General features: G+C 43.3%; 1 protein-coding gene across 1 annotated transcript in view; it reads left to right on the top strand.

Moving 5' to 3' along the window:
• Positions 1-1,613: 1,613 nt before the first annotated feature.
• The window catches only part of LOC143322512 (protein kinase C-binding protein NELL1-like), a 229,592-nt gene continuing 207,850 nt past the window's right edge, over positions 1,614-23,355 (top strand). Inside the window, exons 1-2 of the mRNA XM_076733753.1 lie at positions 1,614-1,745; positions 2,290-2,418. Of these exons, the coding sequence (XP_076589868.1) occupies positions 1,697-1,745; positions 2,290-2,418 (178 nt within the window). The 5' untranslated portion in view covers positions 1,614-1,696. The remainder of the gene's footprint in view (positions 1,746-2,289; positions 2,419-23,355) is intronic.

The following is a 23,355-nucleotide window of genomic DNA, read 5'->3' as shown; positions in this document are numbered from 1 at the left end:
CAGGTCGAGGCGTCTTGGTTTCAACTGTGCTGAATTTTCCTGCAAAGTGAGTGTTTTTCAAACTGTATCTCAACAGCATCAAATGACTATATTTCAATGTCAAGGAGGTCATTACGACGTATTAAGATATAGTTACTAAAATGCAGTTGTTAGTAATCTGGATGTTTTAAAAAACTTGCCAAATCCATCCCCGTTCTAACACTGACGCCTAGATGTTTTTTGACCTACAAATCAGCATTACAGCTCGATGAACTGCCAGCACAGCGATATTTGCATATTATTTGGTGCAGAGTTTGAAAAGAGCTGTCACTGAATTAGGATTACATTAAAAACTGTATGCATTTCACTTAGTGGTTTGTTTTATCTTTGTTCTGCTTGGCTGCTTGGCTGTGGGTGGTAGCTGGAGCCTTGAAGTACATCTGCGAGGCTTCAGTAAATATTTCCACCAGGACACAGAGTGTAAATGAACTGGACAACAAAATTCAAGCAAAGACAATGAATTGCTTTTTTTAAACTTATTAAAAGCAGGAATTATGTGTCCTGTAAACCTCGCTGCCTGTCCAAAAACACTTTAAATTCTCCGTCCCTCCCTTTCCTCTCACTGCTCTGCAACCTCTAATTTCAAATAATGTGTGCCCCCCCCCTCAAGATTTTTTGGTTCTGGATCAGTGGATAGGCTTGCTGAATGCTGCTATTGTTTACAGTCTAATTTGAGAGGGTGGAACAGTGACCTGCATCCCAAAGCAGACATTACACCATCCCTGGTGTAGAAAGACACTTGCACAGGAGGAGCAGGCGGTGCACACTGTGTAACTGCCATAATCACTAAGCAGACGCCGCTGTTCTCTCTCACACCAGTTTGTGTTGATGCAGGTAACCGAGACAACCTGACAATGTACACAAATTAGAGGCAGGCAGGAGAAGGGTATGATTAATGGTTCTCAATAAGGACAGGCCCCAGAGGACAGAGGATGGAGCAGCAGTGCTTATAAATCCCAGGGATTCTCTGAGGCAAGGAGGAAGTGGGAGGAAGAGAAGTCGATTTAGCTGGAGGAAGTGATGGGGGGGGGTGCTGTATGAAGCACAGAGGAGATGCAGGATTTGTTTTATTACGTCTGTGCTATTACACAAATTCCTCACAGAGCAAACTGGCTGCAGCATCTTCATACAGTTAATAAAATCTGTTCTGCTTTATCGGCCGCAGTGTTGTTCATTTGGTCCGTGAACCTGGAAATTCTTTGAAAAATCTCTGCTGTGACAAGTGACAGCAGCCTACCTATCTATTACAGAGAATTCCCATATCCTCCATTCACCGACTTTCCTTTGAAAAGCCCCTTTTTCACCTCCAAAATTGGAAGTTTCGGTGGTCTGAACGGGGGGAACTTTACAGATTGATGTTTGAGAATATTCTCATTTTTCCCGCCTGCAGTCCAGTTTAAAGGATGTCCTGAATAAACGCGGACCCCCGTTGCTGTTGGTGCCATGCCGTGACTAATTGGACGCACTCAAACACTATAAACTGGTTTGGTTTTGCAGTAAGGAAACCCCTGCTACTGTGTTGTGGACCGTTCCTCCGTTCCTCCACATCCAGGCGAAGTGAGAGCAGCGCACAGCGCCAGACGGACCTGAGCGGGTTAGAGTGGATACGCAGCGGAGCGCACGGCTGAGGACTCTGTACAGCGCAACTCCAACACAAATGGATATTTACGTGGCTTTGTTATCCCTTTTCTTTTTTACCAAACCTGGTAAGCTCGAGCCTCGTGGCTCCCTGTGATCGCACTGAGGAATTTTGTTGCGAGTGGCACGCGCTTCTTAACGTGTTTTACGCTCCTCAGCTCTTCCTGCACCTTGCGCGCAAGCATGTCAGATTATTATTATTATTTCTGTTAGTGTCTCTGGACTGCAGCGTATTGATTTTCAATCACATGCTGTTTGTAGAGTCAGTGTTTGAGAAATAACCATGTTGCAGAGGTAAAATAGAGGACACCTTTTACCTTAACGAGTGCGCACGGTGCACCTACAGCCCGAGGAGCAGAACACAGGTGTGGGCTGCGGGCTGATACGGTGCATTTTAGTGGGCAGCGTTCACAATATCCTGCGTTACATTAAAAATGCGCGACTTTTCCTCACAACCAGTCATTTCAAGTAGTGGAATGCACATAAGGAGTGATCCTACTGTTTGTAACACGAATTAGGATTTTAGTTAAAAGCCTGTCAGGTTTAATCCCCTCAGCAGGCTTTGAACCCACCGCTCCACATCTTTAACCTTCATTTCTCTTCTTTCCTCAGCTTTGGCTTTCGGATCAGATCAAGACTACCAGATTGATATCATCAATGAACTTGACCTGGCAAATGCCACCTATGGAATTACCCAAGTGGCGGGGCTTCACAACACCAGCAAAGCCTTTCTTTTTCGAGGTAACGCACGCACGCAGACAATTTCTCAACATTAGTCGCGCTGCTCAAGTTCAGAAATGTCTTTGTCTTCTGTGTCGTTGCTGCTCGTGCGCGCGCACACACGCATGCACGCACACACGCACACACGCACGCACACACACGCTCTTTGTTTCATTAGTTAGTGTGAGCGCAGCCACGCAGCGCCACACCTTTTGGTGTCACAGCATTAGCTGGGATGCTGAGGCGGAACACTCCGGGGAGCCTCCTCTCATAATTACTCCACATTTAATTTGTCCCAGGCAGCAGATGCTCGGGCTCTTTCTGGACACACTCGAGCGCGCTGCCTGTGCATGATTTCTGCAACACTACGGCTGTTTCCAATGACACCGAGCGCTGTGCAATCCCGACAACTGGTGGTTAATAGATATCACAGTGTGAAGACCCTAACGGAGCTCATAGTATGTGGCTGGGATGTTTAGAGCCCAGAAGAGAAAGAAAATCACTATCTGCCAACTGTAGATCAGTGTCAAAGTCCTAATAGGAAGATGCACTGGTGGTAATATTAACCCTGCTGAAGGTGTTGGAGACGTGCTGCCACTGTCAGAATAACTTTACTTTTGCTTCTCTACACTCTGAAAAGGATTCAGCAATATTTGGTTCCACTTCTCCCTGTTGTGCCGACAGCTTTATGCAGAGGTTGAATTGTTCGAGAGCAGAAGTAGAAAGAGGAGAGAGGGACAGTGAGAGGAAGAGGAAGATATCCTCAGCACCGTATGAGAGAGACTTTTAAGGGATTAGCTGCTTGCTGTGTGTTTCGCTTCCCGCCAGGAGAACCTGGGATGAAAACTGTGTTATCACATTTAAGACTTCGTCCTATTAATTGAGTTACTTTAGTGCTGTAGGTATCTTTAATAGCTCAATATTCTAAGGCAGTATGTGTGAGGTTCACATTAAATTGTCTTTGGAGAGTGTTATTGTGTCCTGATGGACCAGTGCTGTTCCAACCTGCACTGGAATACAATGCCGAGGAGGAACACTGAGGCTTTTTTACTTTTCTGGCATGAATATATTCAAATTCAAAGATACTGGCACAAACAACAGCAGCTTGAATCCCAAATAAGCAGTACTGGGTGCTGAAACTCATATCGGCAGAGTGGTAGTGTTTTGTGTGTTTGTGTGTGTGTTTGAGTGTGTGCATGTGGTTTTATTTTCTAGAGTGCTTGGCTCAATGTGCCACTGGCTCCATATGAATGAAGGCAGGACAGCTTGGCCGACTCTCTCCCGAGGTGAAGCTATCCAAGATTCAAGGCTGGAGGCCATACAGGATACACAAGCTCACTTTTTCCTTGACACACACACACACACGCCAACACACACTCCCAACTCCAAGCTGCTCTCCCTACGGTTTCCAGGCTCCCAGGGTTGAGGTGCAGCACCCAGATAGTGTGGGAAAAGGGAGGCTAATCCAGAAGGGGAAGCTGGACCTGTCAGTGCTGGAGAGGATGCTTGTGTTGTGACCCATTTAACACTTTGCCCACCCTCGCGCTGCTTTCATGGCCCTGTAACCCAGATGGCTCCACAGAGCAACTGCAACCAAAGTTGCAATTTTTACCAAGTTCATTCTGTAAAGTTCAGAGGCTAATGCTCTAAAAAGGGATTTCAACCAACAGTCCATGATTATCTGTCTTCTACACGCTGTGCTGGAGCCTGTGCGGCTGATTGGGTCAGTGATTATTCAAGGTGATTTGTGTATGGTGTATGCAATCATGTTGTGCATTGAGCTCGATACCATATTTCATCTGTTTGATTGCACAACTTGTGGAGGAGCATATTGTGATGCTGCTAAAAGAGCTGGAAAAAAATGGCAATGTGATGTTCCAATTAGTTTCAATGGCAGTGAGACACAGAGAGGGGGGCTTTGGCTGACTCTTTGGCTGACTCTTTGGCTGGACAGTGGGACCAGTCTCCCCAGACACCCAGTGAAACAACAACAGATGGTTGACATTAAAAAATAGATTTCAGCGTCTCCTCTCTCGCGCTTTCACCAGAATAATGCACCAGTGCACTTCATGAAAGCCAGTTCAGGGAAGGCAGACAAGTGCAGCCTCCACTCAAAGGTCCTTATGTGGATGTGATCCAAACCTTGTGATGAAAAGGGAGAAAAAAGGTCCCACTGTGCGCTGAAAGTGGGGAATAAAAACACACTGCATGTTAGTTATAGTTTGTTCTGGTCAACAGGATTCCTTACATTGTGGGAACTGTGAGGTATTGAATAAAATTCGTTTGTCCAGAAGGGTGCTGACCTATTTTCTCATCCTACATTGGAACCCAGATTGTCAGCCTCATTACAGAGACCCCCCTTGATCTCAATGCTGATTTAGATTGAAAATCCTCCCAATGATAATTATCAGTTTGTATTTTGGTATCCCCCTGTGTGCTGGCCCTGTTGATCTGTCAGAGTGAAATATCTCAACACAAAGCTTTCCTCATCGGGCTGCTGAGGTGGCTCAGGCCTTTGCAAAGCATACATGACATCTGATGAAATACATGAACAACTATGGGATGGATTACCATGAAATTTGATGGAGACTTTCCCAGAGAATGAACCCTCTTCACGATTAGCTCAAAGCATTTAACTTGGTTCCTAAGACCTGAGACCTGGCTCAGGAGCTCAGCTGGGCCGTATCTAAATTATGATCAGTCGAATTTGGCCAGGTGGGGCCTTTTGTGTTGCACGTCACGATCATCTCTGATCACCAGAAAAATGTGTTTTAGACTGAAAACCAGGAGTGTGGAATACAACGTTCGAGGGAAATGACATGTTGCTGCTCCTTTCAGCTGTGATTGCTCATTAATTGGTGCCACATCAGGCTGCTTCCAGTTTTTGGTGTTCATCTCTCTATTTGGATGTGTGTGGGCTGACCTCATTTTGAGTAGCATCTAATTATCCTCTGGTCTGTTTGAACAGAGTCCTTTCGAATCACACATGTTTTTTTTTTGTTTTTATTTTGAATGCATTCATGCACACACACTGTATTTCAGCGCGTTTTTCGTGGGTAAGGTTACGTTGATGAAAGTTGAATGAAATCCTTTGAGCAACCAAGTCCCACAACATAGAGATGAGCCAGACTAACTGAGGCTGAGATGTCCTGAAATGACCACTGTACACCGGATAAAGCCATCTGATTTAGGTAACCACATGACCTTTCCCTTAATGCCACACTCAGGACAAACTTTGCACCACTGTATGAAGATAAATATCTGGGAAGAAGCAAAGTTGTCTTTTCTCATCCATCCTGCGATTTTACTGGCTGATGTTGTCAGGGGCCTCACAGCAGCGCTGGCATGGCCGTATGATATAGTTTCAATACTTGAATACTAAGATACTGTATGAATGACACGACTTTGGTAATTGTCAGTTTAGCAGATCTGGATTATGAGCTGTATGAAATGTAGTTTAGCTCATTGTCAGATGTATGATAATACGTTTCTTTGTGTCATGTCTTAGTTTCACATTAACCATTATAAACCATTATTTCAAGACTATTTAAAGTCCAGAGAAGTTGGGATAGTGTGTAAAACATAATTAAAAACAGAACGTAGTCATTTGCAAATGAACTGTGTTTAATGACGATGGTTTTACGAAGTCAATGAAGCCGATGAGGTCAAACATTAGATTTAATGTCTTTGCACTGATATCACATTCTGCTTTAATTATGTTTTACACAATGTGGGCTGCGGAGAAACGATATTAAGATGAAGAGAAACGTACACATCGTGCAGGGGACGCAGCGTTTTGTGAACCTGTCTGGTCAGTATACATCCCTCTCTTCTTCTGTTCTTCAATGACTCTCTTACTCAAAATCATTAATGTTAAACAGTTAAATGGTGACGACAAACACCGCCTTGATCCTGATATCCCTGAGATCTATAAACACGCCTCCTATCAGCCTTTTAGGCCAATTATTCTTAACACATACCAACTCTGCAGTCTGGTTTTAGGACTGAAATGGTCCTTAATTAGCGTTTAATCGATTCTCCTGTCGATTCCAATCAAAACTTTTTTTCCAACCTCATTTAAAGCAGAACTTCACTCTGAAACACCTCCAATAAAGAGCTGCAGCTGATGCACAGCGCGTCTTTTATTGTTGTTACGCCTTTGAATAACATGTAAAGGGTACATCAAGGTATGTCCAGCAAACAATGGCCTTTAATTGCAGAACAAAATGTTGATACAGTGTGAGGACAAACCAAGACTGTTTTGGTGGGTTTGTTTTTGTTTGTCGTGTTTGAATAGAATGTGTTTATGGTAGTAAAATGACTGATTCTGTAAATGGGGTCAACTTACATCAACTTGTTGCACCCTCTTATGCTGCAATGCTAGACTGGTTTTCTGACTTGGATTGGCGCCACCTACTGCTTATCTCGATCAACCAAAGGCTAATAACTGCATAACAGAAGTGGATGGACGCAAGCATTCATTCGCATTTCCTTTTGCTGATTTTCTTGGAATTCGCTTAAAGTTTGCAGCGCATTTGGATGAAAATCCAGTTTGTGATGCAGCAAAGTGTTGTGCGATTAAAAGGAATCGCTTATCGTGATGGTGTGTCGGGGGTTTGAGGGGCATTTAGCATTTCTTTTTTACAGAACCTAAAACTGAAAAAAGAACTGAGAAAATCGAGATGAAGTGCAACTTTTATCGACCAGAGTCAGCGGATTATTGTTATCCTTTATGAATAAGTCAGCAAATTCTGCTTCATGAGAACAGCCGACCAGTTTCACAGGATTTACTAAACGACCAAAAGCTGACTCGATTTTCAGAAATCGTGTTTTCTCTGGAAAATTAGGACTTGTGCTAAAGCTTTTGCCTTATTGTGGCAATCAAAATCAAATATTATTTTGTCTCATCAGGTTCTGGCTCCACTGGATGCCTTCTGCTCAAATGTGCCAAATATTATCCCAATTATAAATCATGGGTTCCAGCTCTGGCATCAGTTTGCACGTCCTAGACTGAAGTCTGAATTCTCAATTATTTTACCCCTACAGTCATACTGTAGGGTTAAGTCAAAATTTGAAGACTAAAACTTCTGGAGCATTTCAGATTTTCCACTGAGCCACACAGAGCAGAGTGCTAATACAGAGGTCATCGCAGAGGTCTCCCATCCAGCATCTTTCCTGGATCAGCTCACAAGTGGCTGCAGCTGCCTCCTCTGTTGTAGAGCACTACTTTTTGTAAGGGGAAGTATATATTGTGAAAGCTGAAATAGGTGTGTTATGAACAGCAAAATTGGGGACTCTGAAATCACTCAATTTCTGCAATTGCTCACAGTCGAAAAGAAAAATTGAATGTTTCTCGAACAAAGGGGCCCCAGTACTGCTAGCACTTTATTAAAGGCAGAAAACACACAGTAATCAGCTGCTGTCTTACCACTCTGCCCTCCAAAACACTGACCAGGACTGCAGGAGGAGGAGGAGGTCAACATCATGTCAATGCTCTAAATTTCTATTACCAACATCGCTACAATGGTGCACTACGGCGGCGTGATGGTCAGTGAACCGAGGCCAATTCTGTTCGTCACACAGAAAACACGTGTTTTTTAAGTTAACTTTGTGCATCTAAGAGAGCGACAGAGAGGCCAAATAAATCTGAAAAGATAAAAAGTCAAACAAAACAAAGAATTACTTTAAAGGCAGAAGCCTGGAAAAAGCCTGACGATGTGTGCTGCATAGGCAAAGCTCAAACTGAATGAGGGACAGAGTTCAACTCAGAGTGAGCTTACGATGGACATGATTTGCTGTATTTTGTTAAACTTCAAGGCTTGAGGGTAAATATATATTGTTCTTAGAAAAAAAAAACCCATGAAAAGGCCATAGCCATGTGTCCGCCTCAATACTTTCAAACTTCCCAAACCACCCTGTGGTTCAGAGGGTGGAGCGGCTCATTCGCTCATGTCTGGGTTGTTGGTTCGATCCCCGCCTCCTCCCTATCCAGACCAGCAGTCTGCATGGTGGCTCCCGGCAATGAGCGGCAAAAACCTTGCAAAGCGCTTTTGAGGAGTGTGCTGTGTAAATGCAGCCAATGTGTTAGTCGCCACACACGAAAGCTGCTTCAAAAACACCCAAAGTAGTTAGACCAGCAAAGTACCTTCAGCTGTAAGAGCTGTTACGATTGCACTTCCATAATTAAGGCTACAGGAATAAATATTACATTGGTAATATACGGTTTGTTGTGTACGCAGCATTTCCTCAGAGCGCCGGCTGCGCTGGTGTTGATCATCATGAAGCTCTGAGTAACTGCAGGTCCTTCCACCTGTCAGCACAGTGAATCTAGGGCCTCATTCTGTGTTGTTTCTATGCATACTCTTGCCCGGCGTTCAAGCACGATTGAGGGTCGATGCTGATTATTAGTATTTTCATCCATTGCTCATGAACGTATCAGCAATCCTGCAACATGCTCTCTTTCAGATGCAGTGTCCATTTTTTCCTCCTCACTGCTCGGCCACACACGCCCAATGCAGCGATCGAGCATTGTGTTGGTGCGTATGTGTGTGTGTGTGTGACCATTCGTTTGTGAGTGATGATGATGGGCAGAGATAGCGTCACGGTAACAGCAGGCAGCGGCCAGGCCACCACGCTTCAGCCACATGGTCAGAAACGCTCGACGTTCATTGTTGCTTCGGATCTTTTCATGGGATTTTCCCGACATGAAAGAAATAGAATATTACCTTTATCACCTGTGTTACATGCTCACTGCTGCTTTGCTCCTCATCTACCTGCTTAATTAAAAAGAATCCACCATTTTAAAACATTTTAACTCATGAAATTGCTTTTTTTTTCTATTGCTCCCAGCACATCTGCAACGGAGCCTCACAAGAGAAATCCTTTGTTCTATTAAAAGTTGATCCCAAACATCAGGTTTTGTTGTCAGTCCCTCGTTTTGCACCAATTAATTAGGAGTGAAGTTAATCACAGATAAAGAAACAGACGTTTCTACAGTCACAGGATCAGGAAATAGACCAAAAACCATATTCGGTTTTGAGTAAGAGGCGATTCTCCCTCTTTCAGTCAGATAACTGTCACTTTCTCCACATTAAACTTGCAGTTGTCAATCAAGGCAATCAAGGAATAACATATCAAGAAATCTTAACATTAAATATAAATCGGTGAAGCAGGTTGAGGTGAAGAATCACATGACAGCAGAAGAGGATTTTTGACCAAAATAAAGACATGACACATACAAATTAAAGTTTCCTGTAACAATGCATCCGTCTGCACTACAGAAGTCTTTAGAGTTGTAATAATGACGCTCTCTAATTGCAGATGGGAAAATTATTCCCTGAAGTTTTTAAGCCTGAATTGAGGCAGGGCATGGCGATTACTGCTGATTACATTGATTACCGTCCCCGAATACGCTGAATAGAAGAGCTCCTAATTATCTGCAACGGAGTATATTTTCATCTCTGTCATCTCCCAACCACCAGGGAGTGTGCAGTAACAACTTTGATCTGATACGTCAGCAGATGCTGTGTGTGGAGCAGCTGAGTGCCTGGCTCTCGTGTGTTGCAGGGCTATTTTACCACCGTTTTAATCTGATAATTCAACACCAACTGGCTTGTAAATTCTTCATGTAAACACTAATGAACAGGTTTCAGATTAGGAACAGTTGCTGCCTTCACTGTCAGCTGGATGTCTCAACTACTTGCAGACTTTTTTTGAAAATCAAAAACTAGTGGTGGTGAGCAAGGACTTGGATGAAAGACAGGATCCCACAGAGTGTAGATACTGGTGGTGGTGGAGGAGAGGCAGCAGGTGGTTGATGGAAAACTTCAGTTGGACCTCCACCATCATTGTGGTGATGGAGAGGTGGCGGGTTGCGTAATAGTGAGCCTGAAAGACAGAATGATGGGATTGCTTTGATAACTAAAGAACAGCATCAAGAGACTGATGGGTTCCAGGAACAGGGGAGCAAAGATCATTGGTCAGAAATGGTGACGTGGGGATTGTGAATGCAGAGTTTTTGATTGTAGGGAAGTGGAAGTGACGGAGAACATGAGATCAGCAGGGAACAGGCAGAACTCGAGGGAAAAGATCGTCCTTGTTAAACTGTCATCAAAGCTTCATTTGAGCTTAAAAACAAGAGCTTTCCACATAAATACGTTTGTTACATGTACATATGTTAGTTAGTTGACAGTTTAGTTTAAGAAACTGGCCAAACTGAAAATAAAGAAAACGGTCTTAACTCGATAGTGTATTGATTTTTAATCAACATTTCTGCCTTCACTTAATAACAGAACAGAATTTAGTTAGCTCAGCGTTTTCAGTGATTGTGTTGAAGTTGGTGGAGTTTTAGCTCGCTCGTGCTAACAGGCCACAGTCGTTCTATGTTTTTTACAGTGGCAGAGTGATTTCTGTAGCATAAGTTGTAACACTGCAAAGTTACAAGAATTCATGTCCAATCCTAATAGTTAAATGGAATATATTATTGTTTTTGTTTGCTCAAGGCCACCTTCTGAGTAAAAGCCTGCAAATATCAGACTTAATGTCTTCATTTGGAGCTCCCGAACACACGTTCAGTTTGGGTTAAAGCTCATTTGGGTATTGTTGGAAAAATGGGCATGTTTGTGTTGTGCACAGCTGAAGTTTTAAAAATTGTTCTTGGCTTAGAAAAACATTTTGACATAAGCTGATACTGGTTTTATAATGAACAGTTTGATCATAAAACTGGAATTTTCAACACGTCATATGTTCTGACTGAAATGAAAGTTTAGTTGCTAATACTCAAAAAAATGAAGGTAACTATTTGCATGGACATTTCGGAGTAGAATGGAAGTAGACTTTGTGTAAGTGTAAAAATTTTGTGGGATTTACTCAACAGGTGAGTTGGAGTTACTTGAAAAGCCCACACAAATGTTACCTTCATTTTTTAAAGCTGAGCCATTTTTTAAAGCTGAGCCAGTGCACTCTTTTTAGAGTGTTGTAGTTGCCTGACAGTGAGCAAACCTTAACCATTATGCTACAGAAAAAGATCATGTGGAGCTAGCATGTTGTACGTGTTCCTCGTAGCCGCGGAAGCAGAGCTGCTGTGTGAGAAACGGTCATCAGCAGCTCAGCAGAGAGGACGGCTCAGCTCCAGGCTCACTTCTGAAACTCTGCATTCACGCATTCAAAGAAAACTGAGAGTCTCCGCCATCATGATGCTGCAGCTCTGTGGGGATCCTGCTTTAAGCAGGAAATTTACATACTCCAACTGGACAGTTGTTTTCTGATGTAGCAGCTGTACAACACACAAGGAAGTAGTTCATTCCGTTTCACAGCTTGTTTCCCGACCAGCTTTGTTTTGGCTCTTTTTTTTACCTCGTGTTATGCATTGTTGAAAGTGTTTTAATACCGCACCGATGCCTGAGCTGGCACGACTGATTGGCATTGTGGGCCCGTATCTGCACTGGATGTGATCCCAGCTCCTCTTGTGGAGCGGATTAGTGAACACCTCTGTGCCTCTGTTTGTGTGGGCATTTAAAGGAGCCCGACTTGCTCTCGCTGGATAGTTGCTCGCATTGCATCAGAGGACATTTGCATAAAGTTTAGATTTCCTCAACTTTCCCCCGTAGTGCCGCTGGGCGCTTTTTAAATCACCGTAGCTCGACGGGTGGTGCCAGACTGCAACACCAAGTCCCATTCAGGATGAATAGCAGCCTGCCACTGTCCTGGTGTTTAATTTACGGTTCTGTTCTTTGCTAGAAAATCAAACCTGGAGTCCAGATTATAAACACATTAACTGTTGCAGAGGCTGCAGCTTTGTGCACGTAGCTCTTAACGATTTCGTTGCATCTTCTGTGCTTCCATATGAGTCAAAGTTCCATTTCACTCTGCTTTCTCTAAGTGCATTTGGTAGTGTTTTAACCTCCGTCAGATATTCTGCTGACAGATTTCTTGTCAACCCAGAGCTACTGTATATAAATCAATATGAACACTCAGTGGCCCATTTTGGTACCAACCGGGATTTAATCCATCGACTGCAGCAGTGATGGAGTCCATGATTGAATTGATGGTTAGTCATATCGGCCTCTCCACAGATAGACTTTCGTGACAGTTAATCAAAAGACAAATGCCTTGAACCAAAATGTTGGCCTTTATGTCTTTTTAGCACTGAAGATTTACCCTTGGGGTATCCAAGGAGGGTGGAAGGTTAACAAGACGGGCCGATAAATCCATGCCTCACCACAGGTTTCCTTTCTTCTGAGCATATCAGCTCTGTGCATGTGACTCCTGTTTTAGACAGTCAAAATATGCCGATCTTTGATGCGCCCCAGTGAAATGTTATCATGCTTGTGTCAGGCGATTGGGCAGGCAGAAGGTTTGGCTCCACTCGAACAGATCTGTCTCTCATGGTGAAGATGAGACTAAGCTGTATGGAACCAAATGAAAAAGGAAAATGGCAAATGAAAAGGCTGGATTTAGCTCCCATTTGCAGATTCTGCAGTAGAGTGAGACAGCAGGTGGTTTCGGGGGGAGAAATAGGTGTTGACACATGTTAGAAATCTTGATAAAATGAGCAGCGCGACGTTACCTAAACAGTTATTCTGTTTTCATTGCAGGCTGCACCGTTGCTGCAGGTTTGAAGTGAATTGGCTAGACACCGGGAGGTTTCAGTGAGGTCTCATTCTCTCCTGCATCCATGTTGTTGCTATTTATACCTCCGCCCCTCCGACTGCAGAGCAGCGCTGGGTTGCATATGTCACAGATATTACAGAGAAAGCCCCATGCCGGCAGGCCCGAGAGGCTGTGGGCAGTTCGCAAGCCGCGAGCAGCTAAACCAGGCTACGACTCTACGGCGCACAATCCCAGCTGCTGAATCCAACGGAGGCTATCAAACCTTTCATCTTTTATGTATAAGCTTCCTGGCTGTCCTAGTGCTGGAGGAGGCGAGACACTAGTCCCACCTCACAGGAACCTCGGCGGAATTATTCCATCTGAATTATTCATCGTACATGAGGGCGATATCTTTTAAAGGGACAGACGTGTCTCTATTGCCCCCCTGCTGTCAAATTAAAGGAAGAGGAACAATGACAGGACACGAGTGCTTTCAGCTGCATGTGGGAAACTTGATCTCATCTGGCACACCCAGACCTAAAATCCATATAATTGGTCCAGACCATCGTGATCTCCTGGGACCAGGATCAATCGGGAGGTTTTACTGTAAAGGATCTATTTCTGGCAGTGAAGCCCTACAGTGAAGCTGCCGTCTGTAGTTTGGACTCAGACTGTGCTGTCTCTCCCTCTATTCCCATCTGTTGAGGTTTTTAAAGCCCCTTTGTTTTTTGTTTTTTACTTTGTAGAGAAATTTTTAAAAAACTCACAGTCATAGTCAATATAAATCCCACACTCATACACTGCATACTGTATATACACACACGTATACATGCATACGTAATCCTCCACTCATGTACATCTACATGTATGTAGATTATTTCAATAATTATTTCTTTGCACTGTTATTCTTCACGTGCTTGTGTGCATTTGCAGTCCTTTACATGTCTTTTCCTGTGTTAGTACATAGAGAGCAGAAAAAACGGAGTCAAATTCCTTGTTGTTGTCCACATCCTCGACCGGTTAAGACGATTCTGATTCTGGCAAAGTAGGCAACCCCGGTAAAAACTGGTGCAGTGTGTTCACGTTGAGTCTACTCACCTCAGTGTTTTTAGACTACCACAAAGGATCATCATCATCATCTTATTGAACTTGTTCAGTACTTTGGTTTATGATGAAATACAGTACCTGCAGACGTTTTCTGTTTGTGTTTTGTGCTACTTTGCACATTAGCGAATGTCAACATGCTAACTAACTGCTGAATTAGAGATAAATAACACTTGGACAATAAAATAACTGTTCATTTCTTGTATTAAGTGCACATCTGTGGTGCATGTCTTTGAGGAATTATTCAAGGTTCAAAGCATGTGACATTTACAGTTTGGACTCAACTTTAATATAAGTTTGGTACTATGATCATTACTAGTGTGGCTGCAGACTCTCAGTCTTGTTTTAGCTTATTATTATATTATTATATGTCGTAATCAGTACATCTTTCCAGACATTCAGGATCAGTTAGCGGACATTATTTTTAAGGCTGCGCTGTGACTTGAGCTGCTTCTAATCACTGTAGGACATGCTGTAGAAATTGCAAGTCTGACTCATCCAGCTTATCCTGGTGTGCAGCACACACACACACACACACAGTAAATAGTTACAGCTTTAATAATAACACCACATATTGCAGCTCCCTACAGAGTTCACTGCACAGAAGGAGGCTGGATTTCTGGTTCCTTTAACGATTCCTCTACTCTATTTTTACGAGTTAGACAACAGCGAACTGTGCTGTTTTGTTTATATTTTGCAGCACCCTCAGATTCTTCTCTTATGAACAATGCGAGTTAAGAATTGACCGTCTGGAAAGTAGTTGCAGTGGCGCATTATCATACACTCAAAGCTCCCTCTAAAGTCTGTCTCATTATCACACACAGAGAAATGTCATCTGCAATACGACGTGCTCGTCTTTAAATCCTCGGCTGCATGGCTGGAAACTGGCACAGTAACCTCAGCGCGCAGCAATTAAACTCTGTCTATTTATCGCAAACTGTTCGTTGAAGGTGCAAGAATGAGCCTTCAGCATCTTCCTATCTCCATCACAAGCCTGATATAATTAGCCCTTTTTTGTCCTGCCTGGAGCCATTGTCTCTGTTTTGATGGTATCACAGCCACACTGTAATTGCATTCACTTTCACTGTGGTGGCTTTATAACCTATCATAGATTGGAATTGGAATTTGCTCTGTTACGACTAATTATAGCTAATTACAGTTTGGTACCATGATGGTAGGAGATGCATTCTACACCAGCAGCCAAAACTTTATTACCAACAAGAAGAAACATCAAAGACGAAATGCTTTCGGACGTTCTTCATGAGCCATTTCACTTTGCTGTTGCACTGTTGTGTGTTATCACATTACCCATAAATCCAACTGTTTACACCGCGATCATCGGCTGCTGGTCCGCTGGAGGTTTCCACCAGCAGCTGAAAGAAAATCAGGGATGCAGCCTTTTTCAGGGACGCCCCAAAGCTCTAGAGCACACTGCCTATAGATGTCAGGGAGGCAGCTCGCTGAATATTTTTAAAGAAAGCTAAAAACTTATCTCTTCACTTTCGCCTGTAACAAGCTATGACTTCCAGATACAGCCCTGAAACTTTTGCGCTCACCTTGGGGATTTTACGTCACGTACTGTGCAGTATAACTGATTACCTGACCCTAAATAAAACAATATTCATATTAAATTGATCATTAAAAGCTAAGAAGTCATGATGGTAGCACCGTCTTCGAGATGACAGAAGTCGCACTCATACAAAAGCATAACCATAAAATAGCATTCTTTAATATGTCCTTAACCATTAAAACAACAACAAAACAGCACGCCTGATCTCATCTCCCACGACGCCGTCACGCTACTTCATGGATTAACTGAGAGCACCAGCAAGCTGGTTACCAAGACAACGCTGACACCATCATGGCTGCCCGTTGCTGGTAATTTACCACACCACAAGATGCAGCGGCGGCAGCTTCAAGGCGAAGGGTGTCACTGACAAACCTGTAAGCTCGAGCCTGTATCGCTGTTGCCATGCGAACACCTTGCCAGACCAATCTGGCAGTTTTTCCCTGTTTAAAGTGCAAATGAAACTTCACACGCCTTCAGCGCCGCTGCAGACAGTTTCAGACGGGAGGGAGGCGCCCACCACTCGTTCCTGTTTCCGTCACGCTGAGCTTGACAGGTATGGATTTGTGAGACGTTAGCTAACATTTACTGGCTGTCAGGCTAATGCAGCATCCTTTTATGCTGCTTGGTGTCCATGATAGTCACGGTGTCATCGTTGGCTTAAAGAGGTGTGCGTGCGCATATGTATGTGTTTTGTGGCGGGTGCTGTTTAAAATGGATGGGGTGCAATAACGGGAATAAAAGTGACATTTGTCCCAGTTTTGCCTGAGGGTGAGGCCCACAGTGTCTGACTTTGAAAACGGCTGCATTGTAAGATAACTTGTGTGTAGAGTTTGAATTCTGTCCTGATGTTGGAGCATGAAGTTCACATCATTTGAGCCTTATCAGTTCTGCATGGAGATGTTTGGTTTTCCCATGAAGATAAGCACAAATAGTATTATCGCTGTTCCTCTTTGCGCCCCTCACTTCCTTTCATCTCCAACATATCAGCATCGCTTCATGCGCTCTGAGATATCAGAGGTGATGGAATCAGTTGTAACTTATTGATCCGGTGACCCGTGACACCGTTCGGAGAGAGGCAGGCCTGATATTTTTGGGGCAGCTTGTTAGCGAGCTGCAATGCAACATTTAAAGCGCGCAGCCTGCACTGTGTATTTTCATCCACCCTAACTAGGCTGGTAGGAAGAGTGCAATAGGCCAGAAGTGTTGATTTCTATCCAAACAGGTGTAGACCGGAGATCAACTAAGACGATGATGAACATTTTCAAGAAATGCTATTAGAAGGACTAATTGGTTTTTCAGATGAGTTTTTAGTTTTATAAATAACTGCTGAATGTTTTTCCTTCAGAGGTGTGAAGTAAGGACATCTGTGGAAACGTGGACACCAGGACAGAAATATGTACCCAGATGTTAAACAGGATTCTGTTGGAACTGGATGACAAGGCAGAACATAACAAAGTGAGTTAAAGGTGTTACCCAGTAGGAAAGCAGTTATCGATGCAATCATGGTTCAGAGTTTGTGTTGTGATTGCTTTATTGGTTTTAATAAAGCCTACCAGTGCAGCCTGAGGTGAGCTGTTTTCCAGGAATGAAGGTTTTTCTGTGATGTTCAGGTCCTAATTTCATGGGGTTTCTAAGAAGTTTGTAGTTCATACAGAAGCTGTGGTCAGCTTGAATTCACAGCAGTGAGAATGGATTCCAGCGGTGAACAGTTTTCACAGCTGAGGACAAAATATAATCGACTTCTCCACTGTGTGTCCCAAAGATTGGCTAAAATATAGATGAAACAGATGTAACAGCTGTGGTTACTAAATCTGACTCCTGAGATACCTGATCTAAATACTGAAGGTCCTGTTTCGAAGCTATTATAGGATTTAATTATGAAGTTTAACTGAAAGATTCTGATTCCTGACATTGACGGGACGTGATCGGCCAGAAAGAAGATGTTTCACTCTGTTGGAGTTTTTGGAACCACAAAACAGCTTTTACCACAGATTGAACAGCGGTTTGCAAAGTGGAGGCTCTTCACTCACAAACGGTCTTTTGGCTACAGACGACAGCACTTAAACAGTACGCCACACAAGTTTAGTGTTGGCTTGTCAACAAGTTACTCTCAGAAATCACATTAATTAGGGAGAGCTGACATGTCCTCCTGCCAGCAGTGGTTCTCATTTAAAGCCATGAATGTGACGGTCATCGACGGATAAAACAAGAAGCTGCTACTTAAATGTTTTGTGCAATGCACTTTGCTAATAAGAGAGAGAGGTAACAGATTCAGTAGTTTCAGTTTAGTGTAATTCGCCAACCTGCGTGTCTGAATTTGGAGTTTCTGGTGCAACTGAATCATTTTTCACATTCACCCTAATTTTCACTTTCGCAGCAAGATGTTCACACTTTAAGCTGCTGCAAAGGAGCAGCGCTGAAACACGAGCAGACAGAAACACAGAAGAGTTCAATAAAGAAGGAGATTTGATTGGTTTGATTTTAACACATCGTGATCCATTGAAATGTGCCTCGATCAGCCCCGATGGACTCGAGACGCCTCTATCATTCCTTATTAGTTTACCAGTTAGAGATCAGTGCAGCATCATTTTGGTTTCTCCAGATGAAATGTTGAATTCTGGACTTGAAATAGAGCGTTTTTCTTTTGTGGTACCACCACACAGTTTGCAGCCACTGAAAAGTCTTCACTTCATTTGAGGAGCTGCTGCCAACCAATCAGCTTCCAGTATTGGGACTGCAGCCTTGCGTCCATGTGACATTTTCCTGGAAAATCATCCGCAAGACAAATGCTGAACAATCGTGCCTGTCCTGCACGTCAGGCCGACTGGATGAACAGATGTTAGTTATGATGTTCTGCGTGGCTAAATATGAACATGGATGTGCACCTGTATGTCTCTGACGTTGACTGAGAAGTGTTCTTCATTTCCCATTGACTGGTTTTATTCTCCTCTTTGAGCTAAACTCTGTTAGCATAAGTAAGCATTGCATTGCTTTCATTCTGGGACGCAGCATAGTTGAAATTATTAAGACCAGGCTGAACTTTTCTTAATATGAACAGAAACTTTTCCAACTTTTCAGATGCTCAGAAACTTGGTCTGACAGGGAGGCTGTAATTAAAGTTCTAAGTTGGTAACTCAGAGAATCCCATAGATAATTTGTGTGACGGAAATGGAGGCTGGATGGATGATGCATTTTGGCACAATAGCTGTGATTTTGTGTCAAGTTTAGAACTTTGAAAGTGTTGGACTGTAAGTTAGATAGAAGAAATCTGAAAGTGCATTTTGTGGCTGAATGCTTTCAGTCTGCAGCCTCCGTGGAGGACAGTGTGTGCGCTCATTACTTGTTTAGTGGCACGTGAAATCAGGAGCTGAAGCATGATTGGCTGGTCCGAACCAACATAATGCGGTTGTTTATAACCGCCTGGATGCTGTACTGTACCTGCTACAGTGCTCAAAGCTTCGGCGCCTGGAAAGAGCAAACACAAAACTCTCCAGTGAAGGATCAAAGCACGCAGGATTTAAAAATAAAAAATGCGAGCGCTGACTGCATCACAAGGCGAGCCGTCATTTTGTTTTAGTCAGGGTTAGAGGAGAAAGAGGCATAGCAAAACACAGTTAGAGATGCTGCTGCTCTTCTTGACTGCAGGCTTTTCATGTCTTATAGTTGTGTCTCTGAGGCAAGACAGGGAGCTGAAAGCTGAGAGGGGCTTTGATGGAAACAGTGGGGGCTTATTCAGTCCTGTTGCTAAATGAATTTGGCTTGTTGTTCGCTCCTCACACAGCCTTCACACCTACAAATATGAATATGTAAGAGAGCTACTGTACAGCACATGCTCATCTTTTAACTTGACTAAAAACAGTTGGTGATTTGTTCATTTTTAACAGGAGATCTGGCCCAAACCCTTACCCATCTTAATACTGACCCTCACCCTATAGTAAACCTGTATCTGTAAGTCAAGTCTGCGAAAATATCTTTTATATTTATTGATATTTAATAATATAATATTTTTCAGTGGGGGCTTGATTTGGGAGCAGTATGTGATTTTAGGGGGATTGAGGGGTAATATCACCCCCCTTATTAACGTCTTCATGCCTCTCCACCCCTCCCAAGGTCACTAGTAGGCAGATCATGGTCTGGGTCCAGATCCAGACACAGCCCTATCTGGACCCGGACCTGCAATTAATAAATTATTGAGAATTATTAAATTTTAACTGGTGCAGCATTTTTATCCTTTCTGGCAGCTTCACGGCTCAGGAAACTCACAGAACAGTTGCACGTGTTGTAAATCCTCTCATGTGACGCAATTAGGCCAATAAGATGTGTGTATTTGGATAAGCATTGAGTTAGTAAGTGAGACACACACACACACACACACACACACACACAGGACAGACGAGAGGAGAGACTGTCAACAGTCGGAGAAATAATGAGTCAGAGAAAAGTAATTTCACATGGCGTGCTGCGAAACAGAGCATTTAATCAAGAATGGACTCTTACATGTTCATTGTTCCCGTGGGAAGTTCAAATCAGGTCACCCCAGAGTTAAGAATTCACAAATCGCCTGCTGTCTGGGGTCGTACGCTCCTGTATGATCATAGAAATATAATATTATTCTTATTATATATATTTTTATCTATGATCCTGAAGGTGACGCTATGGGGTATATAGGCTACAATATTGTATAGATTTGAGTATTTCTACTATATAATCAGGGTGGGACTGAGAGAAAAAGGCACAATTACAAATCTGTCTGCTTCTTCAGCACCATGGACAGCGCCGTGGGTTCATCAGCACACAGCACCGCGAGGCTGCTGATGTTTCAGAGCCGGGGTCAACTTTCACAAACCTCAGTCAGATAAAGGACGAGTGAGTCAGACAGACCAGACCGACTTATTCAGCTAAACAACCTGCTGCACTGAGCTACAAGGGGACTGAGAGGGAAGTTGCATTTTGGCGATTTTGCTAACACGGGTCATCGCAGTAAGTGGTCTACTGCCTATTACTTCAAAACCGAAATGGCCACATTTCTGGTGCAGAAGAAAATCAGTTTTATTCTGTAGCATGTGGATGCAGACGTTCTTCAGATTCTTGCGTGGTGCTTCACATGATCCCCTACAGCAAACACGCAGCATGTTATCGAGAGAATTCGGAGTCAAGGCCAGTTCACCTCAGCGGTTGGCGGTGTCATCTGAAAGGAAGAAGGTCCTGACTGGGTTCTTTCTCATACCGCTGTGTTACCTCCAAAAGCTCTGGTTTCCTCCTACCCAAAAAGGCATCACAGACCCTCATCATGATTTATTCCATCTCATCTCATGGAAAAATACTGTTTGATGTTAAGGATACTCCACCATGAACCAAGGTATTGGCCCCAGTCCTGGAGTTTCCCCCTGGGCTCTGCACTGCGGCTCTAAATATTTATGATTGGCCAAATATTGAGGTTGAAGTCCCCCTTCTGGGCTAAAATCCCATTCAGCTGGTTTTATTTTTCTAGATCAGGTCCTTTTAATATTGCACGCTCTGCTCAGTAGTTGTAATCCTGTTTAGAGAGCATATGTGAGTGATTTTTCTCTACCTACACTTGCATTACCCGCTGAAAAACCTTCTCTTTGAGTGCACTTGTTGATCTGTTGGGAGCTGCATTTCCTCTTGGTTTCATCAGCTCAGTGTGTGCTTGGAGTTTCATGGGACAATGGATGAAGCAGAAAAGCTTTTGGCTAATCTGATGCATGCTAATGAGTAAACAGCCCAACATGTATTTAACACCATCACCTTGCAGCCAACAGCCCTCTTCGTTTTAGACCCATGATGGTGAGTAAATAAAACAAAAAATGATGTGATAATACAAACTAAAGGTTCTGGTTTTTTGCCTGTTGTAAACACATTTCTGTATTGATGAACTGTGGATTCACCATGCAGTTGTGGTCTTGAGTCAATAAGTCAGAGAGCGTCTTCTATCAAGATCAGTTAATAACACACCTGTAAAAATGGGCCGTCTGTATACTTGTGGACGTGGATCCATTGCTGATGCTCAATTATAAATAGAATTGTTTTTCTTTCCTACAATAGCGACCCAGCTGAGCAGCAGTGTAGAGCTGCGAGGAACAATTACTCTGATCTTTTCTTCTTTTCTCTATCTGTTAATTACTTTTCTCTTAAGCGGTGAAAATTCCCAGCACATGGTGACATTTTCCAAATGCTTGTTTTGTCCAAAAAACTGTCCGAAGCTCAAAGTTAGTCATTTCGCAATAGTGAGATTTTATTTACCTGCAGGGGAAATTCATGTGTTACAAGTCACAAGTTAAAAGAAACCACATAAAGAGGTACGAAAGAGATATGTGAAAAGAATTAAGATAAATGAAAGCAGAGAAATGCAGCAAATGGGGACATTTCAGAAGCTGGAACTTAAAATTATTTGGCCATTTTTGCTTCAGCGGTCGAGCATCATATGTTTCTCTTCATCGAGTGATTGATTGATCAGCTAATTCTTTCACAACTACAGCAAAACTTAAACTTATAGCACCCACCCGTCCAAAGTCCAGCAGAAGTTGGGGATGAGCAGCAGCAGCTGCCAGCCGCATGCCAGAAGTTTATTAACACTAAAGCTTAAACTTCACAATGCCAAATGACTGAGGGCTGCTAATGGATCACAGTGACAGCACCTCCAGAGAATGGAACCTGCACCAAACACTGCCTCACACACACACACACACACACACACACACACACACACACACACGAGGCAGGAAGGCCACAGAGATTTTTCAAGCTGGTGTTCTGCTCAGCTCGCGTCTCCATGGTTGAGAGAGGATAGTGTTTGTCATGAAGACAGGGGGAACATCTGGAGTGCCATTTGTTTTAATAATTCATTGTTTCTGACTTCATAATCAACCCCAACGCAGCCGGAGTCGCTAAACTCAGCCGCTTCCCCTCCAAATGGAGTCCCGTGTGAATAATCTGCGGCTGACACGTGTTGAGAGTACACATAGAGATATTGTTCGGCACGCAGCAGCTCGTTTGCATTTACAGTCGGCCGTATTTGATGAGTTGCCTCCTCTCTGCGTCGCCTCTGTGTGAATTGATGCCCCATTTGCTCAGATAAGAGAGGGAGGGAGCTGTTTGTGTTGTTTGTCTTGCCATGTCTTTCCTTCTTCAGAGAAGTATTAGCGTGTTTCTCCACCAGCAGGGCTGTAATGTTTTCAGATACTGACACAGCTGCTCGTCGGGCTGCACGATATGAAGAAAATTTGCAATTTCTGATAGATTTCCTGCATACTCTGATGACAAAAGGAGATGAGATTAAAAACAGACAAGTTCAGTGGGTACTTTCACTTTGTTGAATGCTTGTGTGTGCCACAAATTGGATCTTGAAAATATATTTTTAGTACGGAAGAAGCATCAAAGTACAGTGATGAAGTGCCAACACAGATGTTCTACATGTCCAACGCACCAGTCGACCTCTCACTCTTGACTTCTTTATGCTTCCAGATTTCATCCCACATTTGTTTCCTTCCCACATGTCAAAATGTTTTGCTCCACAACATTTTGGCCAGCAGACAACATTTCCGATACTGTCAGCAGAAGCATTTATAGCACATTTCACACGAGTATGACTGTCGAATTGGCTCAAAAAGGGCCAAACAGCAGTTAGAGCTGCTGCCATGACTCAATGAGTTGGCTGACAGAAAAGTAATCTG

This window comes from Chaetodon auriga, chromosome 1, assembly GCF_051107435.1.
Source record: "Chaetodon auriga isolate fChaAug3 chromosome 1, fChaAug3.hap1, whole genome shotgun sequence".
In the NCBI taxonomy this organism is placed as follows: domain Eukaryota; kingdom Metazoa; phylum Chordata; class Actinopteri; order Chaetodontiformes; family Chaetodontidae; genus Chaetodon; species Chaetodon auriga.
Note: the sequence above shows the minus strand (reverse complement) of the source record. Positions and strands in the feature narration are given on the sequence as shown.